Source organism: Pseudophryne corroboree, chromosome 3, assembly GCF_028390025.1.
Source record: "Pseudophryne corroboree isolate aPseCor3 chromosome 3, aPseCor3.hap2, whole genome shotgun sequence".
NCBI classification, from domain to species: Eukaryota; Metazoa; Chordata; class Amphibia; order Anura; family Myobatrachidae; genus Pseudophryne; species Pseudophryne corroboree.
The window spans coordinates 109,360,841-109,377,746 of NC_086446.1; the positions used below are offsets into that span (position 1 = coordinate 109,360,841).

General features: G+C 45.2%; 1 protein-coding gene across 1 annotated transcript in view; it reads left to right on the forward strand.

Annotated features, from left to right (window-relative positions):
- Positions 1 to 4,682: 4,682 nt before the first annotated feature.
- The window catches only part of LOC135057519 (membrane-spanning 4-domains subfamily A member 4D-like), a 62,861-nt gene continuing 50,637 nt past the window's right edge, over positions 4,683 to 16,906 (forward strand). The window contains exons 1-3 of the mRNA XM_063963375.1: positions 4,683 to 4,943; positions 8,580 to 8,690; positions 16,269 to 16,325. Coding sequence (XP_063819445.1) covers positions 4,746 to 4,943; positions 8,580 to 8,690; positions 16,269 to 16,325 — 366 coding nt within the window. The 5' untranslated portion in view covers positions 4,683 to 4,745. The remainder of the gene's footprint in view (positions 4,944 to 8,579; positions 8,691 to 16,268; positions 16,326 to 16,906) is intronic.

Genomic DNA, 16,906 nt, shown 5'->3' on the forward strand with positions numbered 1-16,906 from the left:
CTACACCCATATCCTCCTCATCCTGGTGTACTTCTACGGTGGCATCCTCAATCTCAATATCAGCAACTGGACTGGCGGTGCTCCTTCCAGCACTTTTAGGGGGCGTGCAAATGGTGGGAAGAGCCTCCTCTTCCCATACAGTGTTGTGAAGGTCAGGCCTAGACATTGCAACCGCGGACAGTGCCAGCACCCCTGTATTTTCACAACACCCCTGTAATTTAACAGCATACAAGACAAGGCCAGTGTACATTTTCACTGCACCCCTGTATTTTTACAGAATACAGGACCAGTGTACTTTTATTTTAACAACAGCACCCATGAATCTTTACAGCTCACAGGGCCAGTGTACATTTATTTTCACTGCACCCCTGAATTTTTACAGCATACAAGACAGGGCCAGTGTACATTGATTTTCACTGCACCCTCAAATTATTACAGCATACTAGATAGGGCCAGTGTACATTGATTTTCACTGCACCCTAGAATTATTACAGCAAACAAGACAGTGCCAGTGTACATTTATTTTCACTGCACCCCTGAATTTTTACAGCATACAGGACCAGTGTACTTTTATTTTAACAACAGCACCCATGAATCTTTACAGCTCACAGGACCAGTGTACATTTATTTTCACTGCACCCCTGAATTTTTACAGCATACAGGGCTAGTGTACATTGATTTTAACTGCACGCCAGAATTTTTACAGCATACAAGACAGGGCCAGTGTACATTTATTTTACTGCACCCCTGAATTTTTACAGCATACAGAGCCAGTGTAATATTATTTTAACAGCAGCACCCTTATATTTTTTACAGCATACAGGAGCAGTGTGCTTTTAATTTTTAACAACTGCACCACTGAATTATTACAGCATACATGGCCAGTGTAATGTTACTTAAACAGCAGCACCCCTATATTTTTATAGCATTCAGGAGCAGTGTGCTTTTAATTTTTAACAACTGCACCCCTGAATATTTACAGCATACATGGCCATTGTAATGTTATTTTAACAGAAGCACCCCTATATTTTTACAGCATACAAGAGCAGTGTGCTTTTAATTTTAACAACTGCACCCCTGCATTTTTACAGCATACATGGCCAGTGTAATGTTATTTTAACAGCAGCACCCCTATATTTTACACCATATAGGAGGACAGTGCCCCTGCCCCCTGTACAACATAGTGACAGCCAGGACAGCAACACACCCATGTACAGCTGCAGCACCCGTAAAAGCACATGAAACACCAGTGACAGCCAGGACAGCACCCCTAACACAGCACAGTTACACCACAGTGACTGCAGCAGCACCCCTACAGAGCACACACTAACCCCACACACAGAAATACAGGTCTGTCTCCCTCACTCTCCAAGTCTGGAGTGAAAATGGCGGCGACGCGCGACTGTTTATATGGAATCCAAAACCCGTGAGAATCTGACAGCGGGATGATGATGATGTTTTGCCTCGTTCTGGATTCCGAGTCTGGCGGGAAGTCACGAACCTGCTCATCTCTAGATAAAATGTATTGCTATGTATAAGTGTGTTTATGTATTAGGTAAAGTAGTTTATACTGTATTATGTAAATGTTATTGGCAAAGGTATGATCCTTAACCGAAAGGTGATTTAAAGGATTGTAAAGAACACAGTTTGGGATTTATTTTATTTTGGCACTGATTTGTTTGTGGTCTATAAGGTTTGTGAGTTTGCATTTGGCATGTGTGATTTTATGCGAGAGAAGGGTTACATTCTATTGGGCAGGATGCAGCAAAGCCAAAAATGCAGCCAAACCACCGAACATGCCATTTCTGGAGGTCTGGCCACTTACCTAGTATGCACCAAGCCCTGGAATGCAATAGATTCTGGAGCTTGGATGCGTTGGGCAACGTCATGTTCAGATGGCGTTGCCCTATGAATCCTATGGGCTTCTTATCGCACTTCCCCACTGAGAGGGATCATTCGGATCCCTCACAGCACTCCCTGTGGCAGGCTCATCATCCGACGCATGCATAGATAGGACTACCGGGATTAGGACCCGGCGTCCTATCATCTCAAAGGACAGCTCTTACCGTAAGAACTGTCCTTTGTGATATGCATGCGGTGAGTGGCTGGATGCATTGCATGCAAAATCTGATACTTGATGCATCCCACTCATTTAGTTGATGGCATTGCTGAGTGATAACTAATAGTATCTTGGTAGGAGGTGTTTGAAAAGTTATATAAGTGGGAGTTTGGGAGATTGTACTTCCTCTTGGATCCTGATGAATGCTTTTGTTTTCACTTTCGAGGAGATTTTTTAAAGCTTGGAGAGTACCAACCAATCATCTTCAGTCATGTTTCAAACCACACGTCGGGATGCATCAAAGGGAAAAATATGGCCAAACCTCTGAAAATGGAGGTTTGGCCGCATTTATGCACCAGTTATGCACCATATGCACCAAACTCGGGAATGTGACGCATTCTGGAGCTTCTACCCATTAGGCAACGTCATCTGTAGGGTTGCCTAATAGAAGCCTATAGGTTTCTTTTTGCAATGTGCGCTGAGAAGGATCCAGGGCACTCAGGGGTGGATTGGCCCACCGGGGCAGTTTGCTGCTGAGCTGGGCCCCCTTAGTGTCTGTGCTCCCCCTCAATGACGGACTGAAGTTGCTGTGTGCCGCCCTGCCCACCATACAATTAATCCAGCAGCAGCCAGGGCCCCACCCACTATGCAAATGATCCAGCGGCAGCCAGTGAGAGGCTGGGCATCATGCATATCCATCCCGGCCTCTTGGACATTGCCTCTGCTTTGGAGCTGTTTGTGTGTGTGTGCATCCTTGCAAAGGTAGTCTGTGACTGGCAACTGTCACAATGCAGACAGGGAAGAAGAGATTACAGCCTTCTAGCAGAGCGCTGCTTCTCAGTAGAGATTGCAATCGACCATCGATGATTCATTGATGGTCTATGACCAATGTTGAATGCTTTTACCATCGATGGGGGAGAACCACATGGTTTTCCGCCATCGATGATAAAGAAGCAACTGAATAGTTTCCTTTTTCTCTTTAAGGAACTTTGCACAGATCGTGGCTCCTCCCCCTTATGCTCCCATGAAGCTCCGCCCCAGGCAGATATTTCCAATATGGTATTACATATACAGAAGTGTTCTCTTGCACCTTGCTGCGGGAGGTCGCTTGTCATAGTGTTGCCGCGAAGCGTACAATGACCTCCCACAGCGTCTGAATACCTATTCAGTCATAAGGTGGCAGGGAGCATGCGTACGCACACTCCCGCCTTTTCTCCTGGCTGCCGCAGACATTTCTATGGGTGGTCGGTGGTGTGGGTAGTGTGGCATATAGTAGCTCCAGCGACTATATGCCACAGTACGTTACACTATATAGCCCGCAATGCATTCACAAAGCATCTGGACACATCTGTCATTTAAAAAGTAATTACCCCTTGCCTTTGTTATTATACAGCTTGGTGATGGGCAAGTGCATAGGTCAGTGCAAAATGGTCTATCAAACTTCCAGCTCACTGTTTGGTGCCAGTGTAACGGTTATTTTCCTGTCGGTGTCAGTGTAATGGTTATTTTTCTGTCTAGTGTCAGTGTGATGGTTAATTTCCCGTAGAGGACAATATGATGGTTATTTTCCTGTGGGGAACAATGTGAGGGCAAATGTGTTTATTTTTTCTTGTGCAGTGTTTTTCCTGAGCTGCGTCTGAGTGGCACCTCACATGCGTCCTGGTGGTGTTCGTACAAAACCGCAGTACATGGTGAGACACACACACAAAGAAGTGTATTAGGAATGTGTTGGGCGCTTCTGGTCGGTTACAAGGGGTTAGCTTATCAGATGCATATGTAGCACAGTATGGGTGTGATATTGGAGTGACAATAGAGTGACTCGGGCGTGTTGCTGAAAGTGGATGCATACAGAGACACTGAATTGCTCACATTGGAGGGCATACTCAGATGGGTGATCTGCACCTAGCATAGGGCTGCTGCAAGAGTCAATGGTGTGACTGATGGTGGCTTATGAAGACACACATAGCATGATTGCAGGGACTGTAGACACTGACAGAGGGCGTATCAGTCCTGCATATTTGGACACGCGCATGTACACCAGGGAAGGGCTCTGTAGCAGCATTTACATACTGTAGCAGACACAATTGCTGCAAAAGACCCAAGGAAGGCTGCAACTACATCCAACTCAGAATCAGGCTCTATGAGGAGGAATCCCACCCCGCTCGACAGCCTCCACCCCCCTCAGCAGACTCCGCCCCCATCAGGGTCTCATCCAGAAATTCTCCGGCCTGGTTTTCTCTCCCAATCCGCCCATGTGGATGCTAATATCGCACCCAGATCACTTTGAATATGTAACCAATGATAAATGGTTTCCATAGTGATACAATTAGCAATTCCAAATCAATGCATCAAAGTAAACTGCTTTAAATGTACACTTTAACTTTGACACATTGCAGGAAACCTCCAATTAAAAAGCTAGTGTTGACTTTGTTGATGATTATTTCCCTATAATCAACTGTGAAACAGTAAGTAAAATACAGTTTATTAGCTAATAGGCTTAAACAATACTTACATTCTTTCCGCTAATGAGCAAACATGTTAGTATTTCCTCAGTTCCTTCTAAAGCAAAATTGTATTCATTGTTTTTCTTTCTGTCCCAGTCTCTACCATGTCACTGTATGCCGTCAGTGGAGCCACAACACATACCTATGAGACCTTACATAATGATACAGCAGATGTTCCCCGGATGAATAGGATGGTAATTCCTGCTTACCAGAATGTCAACCCCCGATCCCTTGAATGCAAAGTTCCACCAGCGACAGAGACGTTTACGGTCCCTCCTGAGTTGTTACAGTGGAATCTGGCTGCTGTTGTGCCACAAAATATAGATTCATCGTCCTCTTTCTTCAGAACATTTGTGAAAGGCAAGCCAAAAGCTCTGGGGGTAAGTGTTTACAGCGGCGATCTACAAGAGTGATTCACCCTGTTTATATGTGTAATAACCACTTTGTCTATAAAGATTACATTACACTGCTCTATTATTAAACCTCATGGTGGCATTATATTGACAGTGGAGTAATAACGGCATGCAGTTAATATACCAGCTGTCAGGATCCTGGCTTTCAGGACCAATGGTGGGTCCACACAGGGCCGCTTCTGGCCCTTTTGGCGCCCCGGGTAGAAAATAGGGGCATGGCTTCATACAGGGGGCGTGATCCATTACGCTACCCTGTAGAGTTGTGCCCCCATTTGTGCCCCCTGTAGGAGTAGCGCCGCTTACACCAAAAAATAAATAAATTAATACTATCCCTGCTCCTGATTCCCGACCGCTGCAGACCTCCGCCGGCGCCGCACCTCTCCTCGGATCTTTGGGACAGATAGACACTAGAGGTCAATTATGACCCCTAGCGTCTGTGTCAGTCCCACAATGCTGTGCGGTGCATGATGATGTCATTGCGCACCGCACAGCAAAGGTCCTCTCCACGAAGGGAAACTAGATGGGTAGCGTCTAGTTCCCTTCACAGCAGAGGACCAGCGGGGGGCACAGTAGCATAGTAGCAGATCTTGCCATGGTGCGGCGCCCTCCGGAAGGCGGTGCCCCGGGCAAAAGTCCTGCTTGCTCGTGGCAAGATCCGCTACTGGGTCCACACCACCAACCGAGTGGGAATGGAACCTGTGGCATGTGAAGCGAGACACCGGGCCCAAGGCGTGTTGAGGGGAGTCGCTGCTGGGATTCTGGCAGACGGGATGCCACTGTCGGTATAGTGACACCCGCCATCCCGTCTGTCAGGATTTCATATGTATTCCATCATAAGACATGTAGCAGGTGGGAATGGGCACGTTATCATACCTCCCAACATCAGAGATGATTGAATTGTGGAAGGGGCTGTTGCCACATCCTGGCCTGGAGTGGGCCTATGTGCACCATGGAGGGGGGGTGTCTATATACCCAGATGATGTGCGGATTCCTTTTATCTGCCTCTAGTCCCTCTTCTAAATAAATAAATAAAATATAACAAAAGGGGAGTTTTACCTCCTTCTGGTTCTGAACAGGTCCAGTCACGCCATCGGAGCCAGCCTTACGTACAAGCTACCCATGTGATGCCGCCTTATCACGTGATCAGGAACCCTAGCGTGTTAAGCATGGATACCAAGCATACCTCTAAGCAAACATGTAATAATTAAAATTCCACCGTTTATTTAATGGTCATCTGTATAGAGTAACAATCAAATATATATAATCATATAATCTTCTTTAGTATGAAAAAGACTTCAATACAGAGGAGCAAACCTAAATTATTGTTTTATATACAAATACAAATAATATTAATGAAGGGGTTAAGGGAATAAATGCTTAGGATAATGGGAATGTATTAATTTTTACTTATAATTCCTTTATTTTTTCCACAAGTCATTACAAATTGTCATCCTGCGAAGAGGTAGTAATCCTTAAGTAGAAAAGTAGATAAATACCTGTATATGTAATTATTTATATACAAATAGCAGCAGTGTTCCATATACTAGCTAAGGAAGTTATAGATGAACGTAACTCATAGAAAATAATATATATATATATACACACACACACACACACACACACACACACACACACACACACACACACAATAATAGAGAAAAACCGTACACTCTTCACTAAAATATCATCAGGTGCTGTAGTCCCATACTGTCATAAATATCCAATCTTTCTCCAGTCCACGTATAGCAGGCAGAGAAAAGGAGACCAGCACACCACCAAAAACTTATTTCAAATATTTCTTGTGCAATACCAAAAAGTGTCCATGAAGGTTAAGAACAGCATAGTAGCAAACAATCTGTAGTTCAATAGGAGACAAACATGTTACTTATCATGTCCTCACGGGGAACTGGACCCAGGTTATCCCACAACAGCCCTTGAAATAAGTTTTTGTTGGTGTGCTGGTCTCCTTATTTCTGCCTGCTATACGTGGACTGTGGAAAGATTGTATATATATATATATATATATATATATATATGTGTAAATATATATATATATTAGGAGTGATATTAGATTTCAATCACAATAATGCATCCACTAGAGGGCATTAAACAGATTCTTATCAGTAGTTTATACCCGAGTCTGAAGATTTGTATAAAGTAGCTCAGGGTGGTACTGCATATACATCTTTTGGTATTTATTTTACATATATTTTTCATTAAAGAAAACATGATCCTTTAAATCACTGAGTTCAATTCTGTCATTTCATTTAACCCATTGTGGTGTAAGGAATTGCATTTTAACATCCATAAAACCACAGTTGGTGATCGGTACAGTGCCGTAATGAGAGATGCATGAAAATGCCATAGATTCATTATTATTATTCCTTTTAATTATATATCTTTACATTGGAATTCATTTTTATTTTTAATCTGTAGAGGCAAATAATACTCCAGACTTCTTTTATGTTCTACGATAAATATTTAAACTGTGTTTGATGGAATATTAATGCTGGACATGATTACTTACACTCTGATGTGCATCCTCCCACTGATGACCATCTTACTAGCCACAGTCACCCACTTGATACCCATTATATCATGCATTCCTCCCACAATCATGTTGCCTACATATTACTTTATCCCTTATGGGAGAACCCAGATGAGAAGGTTTATTTGGGGGTGTGGAGCAATGAATCACCTGCACTTGTTGTACATTGCTGCAATTCCTTTATTGGGCAACAGTGGAAGAGCAATGAAGACTCAATTCAACCCAAAACATGCCATCAAGCCCTAGACCACCAACTTCATTGGTGAAGTGGGTGCAGTCCATCTACTGAGATTCCAGGACAGCTACCTGGAATGGTGGAGTCTTGTGGGCATTCTGTGATGCCCTCCAATGATGCCATCCAACAATGCCTAGTGCTAATTTGCTCTTACGGGTTCAGTATGAGTTACCGATGGACGGGATGCCGGCGGTTAGTATACCGACAGCGGCATCTCGCCCATCATAATTCCGACAGCCCCCTATTAAGCCCCCTAACCCTCACCTTTTCCCTACCCTAACCCTTCCCTTGTGAATGCCTAACCCTTACCCTCCCTGGTGGTGCCTAACCCTAGCCCTCCCTTCCCCTTTTCCTAAACCTAACCTCCCCTGCTGGGTGCCTAACCCTAACCTTCCATTTCTGGTCCCTAACCTTCACATGGCTGCACCCTAACCGTAATCCCCCTTCTGCTGCCTAAAGCTAACTCCTCTCCCCCCACACACACCCGTGTCAGGAGGGCAGCGCTTCCTGCTGTCCGAACGATCGGGATGTCGGTTGTCGGTATATCGATGCTGGGTTTGTGTGCTACCTCGGGATCCGTTCGTCGGTAAGGTAACTGCTTCCCATTCTTGCAGAGTCTCTTCTAAATGGATAATACTCACTTGCCTCCCATGTCTTTGTAAATTGTTTCCTTACAAAGGCTGCAAACAGCTGACAGACGTTGGGCTGGGTGGAGAATGTTTGACAGCGGCTGTAGGAGCTGAGTAAGGAAAAGCCAGTTTTATTAGGGCTGCTGGATTTATACTCAATGAAATCTCATTATTGCCTTATTTTCTTTCAGATTGTTCTGATTGTTTCGGCCATTCTGCAAATTGCTCTGGGTATTGGATTGTTTTTCATCCCACATTTCCTATCCTTATATTCTGGAATACCATTTTGGGGTTCAGTGTTTGTAAGTACCGAAACCCCTTCCAACAAGTTGATTCTGAAAATTTTTTATTAGGTTATTCTGTAAGACTATATTAAGCTTAGAACAAAACTTTAAAAAAGGAGATTTATGGTAAGAACTTACCTTTGTTAAATCTCTTTCTGCAAGGTACATGGATTCCACAGGGAATAAAATCGGAGTGTAGATTAGGATCTTGATATGAGGCGCCAACAGGCTAAAAGCTTTGACTGTTCCCAAGATGCATAGCGCCGCCTCCTCTATAACCCCACCTCTGTGCACAGGAGCTCAGTTTTGGCAACCAGTCCAATGCAGTAGCAGGTAGAAAAGAGACGACAACAGTTAGTAGCCACACAGAACCACAATCTCACAACAGGAGAAGGTACCAGCGGCTAGTGCCATACAAACCCAAAGAAGCTAAGTGCGTCAGGGTGGGCGCCCTGTGGAATCCAGTGTACCTCGCAGAAAGAGATTTAACAAAGGTAAGTTCTTACCATAAATCTCCTTTTCTGCAGCGGGGTACACTGTATTCCACAGGGAATAACATCGGGGATGTCCTAAAGCAGTTCCTCATGGGAGGGGACGCACTGTAGCGGGCACATGAACCCGGCGTCCAAAGGAAACATCCTGTGAGGCGGAAGTATCGAAGGCATAGAACCTTATGAACGTGTTCACTGAGGACCACGTAGCCGCCTTGCACAATTGTTCAAGGGTCGCATAACGGCGGGCCGCCCAAGAAGGTCCAACCAACGGAGTAGAATGGGCTTTAATGGTATCAGGAGATGGAAGGCCAGACTGAACATAAGCATGTGCAATCACCATTCTAATCCATCTGGCCAAGGTCTGCTTATTGGCAGGCCAGCCACGTTTGTGAAAACCAAAAAGTACAAACAGAGAGTCAGATTTCCGAACTGACTCCGTTCTTTTCACATAAATACGGAGAGCCGTACGACATCCAATGACTTCTCTTTGGATGACAAACCTGGAGAGGTAAATGCCGAAACCACAATTTCTTGGTTAAGGTGGAAAGAAGACACTAGCTTAGGCAGATAATCAGGGCGCGTCCTAAGAACTGCCCGGTCACGGTGAAAAATCAGGTAAGGTGACCGACAGGATAAGGCACCCAAATCTGAAACCCGTCTAGCAGAGGCAATAGCCAGCAAAAACAAGACCTTAAGAGCCATTAAGGTCCCCTGACCCTAGGGGTTTAAAAAGGAGCCTCTTGTAAGGCGTCCAGAACAACCAACAAATCCCAAGGAGCCACAAAAGGCACTTAGGGAGGTTGAATTCGGCGAACACCCTGAGTGAAAGTATGAACATCAGCAAAGTCACAATCTTTCTCTGAAACCAAATTGACAAGGCCGAAATATGAACCTTGAGAGAGGCCAGATGCAAGCCTAAGTCCAGGCCCTGTTGGAGAAAGGCCAACAGATTGGCAGTACTGAATTTGAACACGTCAACATTGTTAGCAGTACACCATGTGAAATAAGAATTCCAGACCCTATAATAAATCCGAGCCGAAGCCGGTTTACGGGCCTTAAACATAGTTTGAATGACCGCCTCAGAAAAACCTTTGGCCCAAGAGTCACGCCATCAAAGCCAGTCGGGCCAAATCCTGGTAGACACAGGGGCCCTGAACGAGAAGGTCTGGGCATTGTGGAAGTAGAAGAGGTCTATCAAAAGACCCTGTAAGTCTGAGAACTAATGCCGCCTGGGCCACGCTGGAGCGAGCAGAAGTAGGATTCCTCCTTCTTGCTTGAACTTCCGTAGTACCCTGGCAGGAGTGACACTGGAGGGAACACATAGGGCAGCCAAAAGTTCCATGGAATTGCCAGTGCGTCCACAAACTCTGCTTGAGGATCCCTTGTTCTTGATCTGAAGACCGGAACTTTGTGATAGTGTCGAGATGCCATAAGGTCTACATCTGGTAGGCCCCACTTGTTCACTAGGAGTTGAAAGACTTCCTGATGAAGACTCCACTCTCTGGCATGTACGTCCTGAAGACTGAGGAAATCATCTTCCCAGTTGAGGACTCCCGGAATGAACACTGCTGATATTGCCAGCAGAAGGCGATCCGCCCAACAAAGGATTTTTGACACTTCCAGCATTGCCATGTGGCTCGAGTGTTGCCCTGATGGTTTATGTACGCCACTGTGATGGCATGGTTTGACCGTACTTGAACAGGCCTGTTCTGTATCAGAGGCAGGGCGAGATACAAAGTATTGAACACAGAATGTTTATCGAGAGGAGTGATTCCTCCATGGTCCATCAACCCTGGAAAGAGTGTTGCTCCAACACCGCACCCCCAACCCTTCAGTCTGGCATCCGTAGTCAGTAGGACCCAGTTGGGGGTCCAGAAGGGACGGCACTTGCTCAACTGCTGGTCCAGTAGCCACCAGGTTAGTGACAGGCGAACCTCCGGAGTCAAGGAAATCATGTGAGACCTGATCCAGTGAAGCAGGCCGTCCCACTTGGAAAGGATTAACCTCTGTAGAGGGCAGTAATGGAATTGAGCATACTCTACCATATCGAAAGCCGACACCATGAGGCCTAGTACTTGCATCACCTAGTGTACTGACACTCTTGGGCAAGAAAGAAAGTATCTAATCCTGTCCTGAAGTTTCAGGACCTTCTCTGGAGACAGAAACAGCCGTTGACTGTGTATGTCTGGTAGTGCCCACAGGTGCACCATGCTCTGAGCAGGGACCAGCGAGGATTTCCTGCAGTTGATAAGCCACCCGTCGGCTTGTAGGAAATTTACCGTCAGTTGTAGATGACTGAGGAGGACATCGTGGGAGTTTGCCAGAATCAGAAAATCGTCCAGATATGGCAGGAACCTGACTCCCTGGCGACAGAGATGAGCCGCCATCATGACCATAACCTTGGTGAAGACCCGAGGGGCCATGGCCAGTCCAAATGGCAGACCCTGGAATTGATAGTGAAGGTTGCCAATAAAAAATCACAGACATTGTTGATGCGATATGTCATCTTGTATAACCAGGGATACCATATAGTCTCCGGGTCCATGGCCAGTACAATTGAGGGCAGTATTTCCATACGGAAATTGGACACTCTCACAAACTTGTTCAGTGATTTGAGGTTGAGAATAAGCTGGAAAGACCCATCAAATTGCAGGACTAGAAACAGGGTCGCGTAGTATCCTCTGCCTCTCTGGGACAGAGGTACCGGCACTACCACTCCTGTATCCAGGAGGGAACGCACAACCATCAGTAGAGCTTGCGCCTTTAATGGATCAGAAGGGATAACCAATGTGCAAAACTGGCGAGGGGGACGTCTCTGGGAAGAGACTGCGTACCCATGAGAAACAACTTCTCGCACCCATGCATCTGAAATGGTCATTAACCAGACCTGGATGAATTGCAGAAGTCGGCCCCCCACCATGGGATCCCCCAGGGGGAGGCCTGTCCCGTCATGCAGCAGGCTTGTCATGAGAAGCAGGCTGACGAGCAGCCCAGGAATGTTAGGCCTTGGGCTTAGTGGTTGTTGGGAGCATGAGCCAATCTCGGGTATGCCTGACCTTCGCTTTCTCTTAAGGCCGAAAGCAGAGAAAAGTGGTACCTGTTGCCTTCTTTGCAGAAGGAGTAGCATTTTGGGAGAAAGGCAGTCATAGTAGCCACCGATTCAGACCCCATTTTTAATTAGGACTTCTCCAAATAAGATGTCCCCAGTAAAAAGGGAATACCTCCAAGGACTTTTGGAGTCCAGGTCCACCATCCACGACATCAACCACAGAATACGGTGAGCCAGGACAGACGTAGTCGATGCATTGGCAGCCAACACACCCGCCTCAGGGGACGCCTCCTGGTGAAGAAAAAGGTGGTGGTGGTATTGTGAGACAGGGAATGTCTGGCATTGTCAGATGTATCCTCAGGCAGCTCTTCCTCTAATGCCTGATCCAGTCATCAATCTATTTGGCAGCCCCAAGAGGATGCAATTGTGGTCTATGTACAACACCCATAAGGGAGTAATAGACTTCAGGCTTACCTGTCGGTTCCTACAGTGAGGGGAAAGTGGTGCGAGGCAGAGTGGATGACACCCGATGGGTGACACATGAGTTCATTAGCAGTGAATTACCTACTCGTTATATAACTCTGCAGGGGGAGGATATTGAGTTAATGCCCGTTGTAGACAGGGGGAATGTCTTCCCTGGATTAGACCAGGAGTCTTGTCTGATGTACACTTAATGGTCAGATTGTGGTAACAGAATTTTAATTACCCTTTGACGTGTGAACATATCAGTTTGCTTAACCACAGTAGGGGAATCCTATTATCATCAGTGATTTGTAGGATTTGTTACCCAGTAACTACAAGGGAAGTGGTATCATTTAGCAATGGAAAATCCTTGTCAGGAACACCTAATATAGGTACTGACAGGACAGCATGATCCCCCTCTCTTCAGAAAAAATATCAGAGACTATTGGATAGGGAGGAAGAAGTAGCCTGCTCAGATGACCCAGAGACACGAGAGTGACCTGGAATAAGGTTTTGCCTGACCAGGGAATGAGTCATATGCTACAATCCATGAGGTAAAATTCACCCGCCCAAAGCAGAGTAACCATGGGGACATCAGAGACTGTAATGTCACAGGTGGTCTCATAGGGGCATAAAGCGTTCAACTAGAGAACCCAGTAGGCTTGAGAACGCAGCTCAGGTTGGCTCCTGCTTGATTACAGGAGCTGCGGATTGACTGGGAGATGTATGAGACATAGCACACAAACCATCACACAAAACTTCCCCCTCAGATAAATCCGTTGCGCGTGCTCTGCAGGATGCAGGAGCGTCTCCAGAATTACTGCCCTACATGTTAAACATTATACACAAATGCAACAGAGAGCGGTTTAGTACGATGAAGCCAGACAGAGTACAATACCTGTGAATAAATACGTTAGCATGTGACTGAGTACCCAGTACACAACACCTGCAAATAAATCCGATATTATGTGATTGAGTACACAGTACAATACACGTAATAGGTAAATACTGTGGAACACTATATATGAACCCAGACGCACCTAGTCCCCAGGGTACAGTGTACAGTGATAGATATATCTGGAATACACCGCAGTGAAATCACATAGCAGATACAGGCACACACAGTCACGTTTGCAATGCAGATAATTATTTTCATGACAATAAAATTGCACTGGATTAATATACTGTATATAACAATGCGTGGTCTGAGACCGGATGTATATATCAGAATACTCATACAATATATTCTGGCACAGGTACTCTTGTTCTTAACTAACGCTGTCTTGTTATCAACATGTAGAACACTTAAGTGTTTGTAAAACCATGGTGCAGATGTACAGGTGGGTTTACAAAGGAGACCTTGTCCTGCAGTACCGGAGACCAGTCGCATCCATTTTAGAAAATGGCGCCCAGCGTATCAGTTAGGGAGTAAGGGAGAGTGTGAGGCAGCTCCAGGGCGGAAACACCAGCAGTAGATGGTGCCCGGAGCTGGGGGAAGGGATACAGGTCAAGCGCCTTTTCCCCGCTGCTGGTCCTCACCACTGTGGAGCCTTTTTAAAGTGGATATTTTACTATCCGACCTGTGCTCCCAGTCCCTTGTGGATATAGTGGGTGCCCTGCATTGTCACAGTGTCCACGCTAGCGTGGTGTGCCTAGGAACCGGAGCGCCTGTGCCGCAAGTACCCAGGAACAGAGCCAGCGGGAGTATGCAATGCTGCTGGGAAGGTGATGGAGCCGCATTTCATCTACAGGTTTTAAGACTTCATAAGAGGAAGTCTGTATTTATTGGTGGTCATTCTGAGTTGTTCGCTCGTTGCCGATTTTCGCTATGCTGCGATTTGCTGCTAAATGCGCATGCGCATGGTACGCAGCGCGCATGCGCTAAGTTATTTAACTAAAAACTTGGCAGTTTTGCTGGTGTTCGTGCGGCGCTTTTCAGTTGCACTGCTGATCGGTGAGTGATTGACAGGAAAGGGGCGTTTCTGGGTGGTAACTGAGCGTTTTCCGGGAGTGTGCTAAAAAAACGTAGGCGTGTCAGGCAAAAACGCAGGAGTGTCTGGAGAAACGGGGGAGTGGCTGGCCGAACGCAGGGCGTGTTTGTGACATCAAACCAGGAACTAAACGGACTGAGGTGATCGCAGTCTAGGAGATAAGTCTGGAGCTACTTAGAAACTGCAGGAAATTATTTAGTAGCAGTTCTGCTAATCTTTAGTTCGCTATTCTGCTAAGCTAAGATACAGTACACTCCCAGAGGGCGGCGGCCTTGCATGTGCAATGCTGCTAAAAGCAGCTAGCGAGCGAACAACTCGGAATGAGAGCCATTGTGAGGATGCCTGCTCTGCATTCTTTGTAATTCTGCCTGATTCCTGTTGGTGACCTCGATTTTCCTGATCTACATTTGACCTTTTGTTTTCCTGACCTTAATTACTGTAGCTTACCTGATTGCATTTCTGTCTACCGCCCGCTCTGAACTTGGACCTTGACTTGTGAATCCTGACTGCCACTTGCTTCAACTTCTTGCCTGTCTTGTACCATGCTTCAGCCTCATCTCTCTTCTGCTTCATCTGTTATCCCATCTTGCGGGCACCTGTCTGTGTCCTGCCCAAATCTATACAATCACAATCAGTACTTACCAAGGGAACTATCTAAGATGCTTTATTTATGGTTGCCAGTTTCACTCTCTCGTAGGGTTGCCACCTCATCCCTTTAATCTGGACACATTAATTACACAGGTTCTGTGGCTGATTAAAACCAGGTGAAATGGAGTCTTGAAGTCAGCCAGCCATAGAACCTGTGTAATTAATATGTGTCCAGAATTAAAGGGATGAGGTGTTAACCCTAGTCTCTCGTCATCTGTTCTGGGCAGATACTTGTGGTAGTAGTGCCACATGTCAGCTGTCCTTTTAATTTTTTTGTGCAATGTTGTAGCATATGTATTATTGTTAACATAGATATTTTTGGCTAAATGAAAATTGTATAAGTTTAATTTCTTCTTTCTGTTTTTTTTTATTTCCTATTTGGGGGTCTATTCATGAAGCAGTGAAAAAAGTGGAGAAGTGAGCCAGTGGAGAAGTTGCACATGTCAACCAATCAGCTGCTCTGTATCATTTTATAGTATGCAAATTATAAATGTTACTTCAATGCTCATTGGTTGCCATGGGCAACTTCCCCACTAGCTCTCTTCTCCACACTTTTCACTACTTCATGAATAGACCCCTATGTGCTGTGCTTGTGGAATAGTGTCTTGCCTTACTTTTGGATTGTGATTTTCTGGAATGGAAAGAGTTAAAAACGAATTCTATTAAAAATCATCCCTTTAGATTTTTTACAAGCAAATACTTTTTAACACTATCTTTTCCACAACATGTAGCATAGATGGAACTGTGCTTAGGAGACCCCCCTTTAGTAACAATGTACCTGTCGATACACAGAGACAGAAGCGCATGATGGTTACAGATTCCATCTTTGACAGTGCTATACCTAGTATATAAAATATAGGTTACTGTTGTACATGGTTTTATAAATTGCCTCCAATATAATCTATGTATATAGTGTAATGTGTGAGATTTACTGTGTATTGTGTTATTGCAGTACATCATTGCAGGATCTCTGACAATTGCAGCTCAGGCGAAACCTAGCATCTGTCTGGTGAGTAAGAGATTATTTTTCTTTTTATTTATAATGTATTATAAGGCTTTAAATACAGGAGTTCAGTATGATTTACCGACGGACACAATACCGACAGTCACTGACCTACAGTCAAAATACCGACAGGGTCAAAATACCAACATTCATTATGCCAACAAGTTCAAAAAGCAGACATAGTCAGAATACCGACATTTGAAATTGCGACATGTCAAAATACCGACATGAGTTTTTAGTTATTTTTGTGTGTCAGTGTCGACATACTGTAGGTCGACATGGATACCTTCTAAGTGTTCCACGTCCCCTTGTGTGGCTTGCTGCGTTCACCATGCTTCGGGCATGGTGATTTGCTGCGCTCGACACACTATTATATTCCTCCTCCAGGTCCACTGGGATGGTAAAGTATGAACAAGTCTGTTTTTGGACAAAAATGTCTTAAGAGCGCATGTCGGTATTTTCACATGTCAGCATTTCAAATGTTGGTTTTCTGACTATGTCGCCATTTTGAACATGTCGGCATAATGAATGTTGGCATTTTGACCGAGTCGATATTTTGACTGTCGGGAAATGGTTGTCATATTATG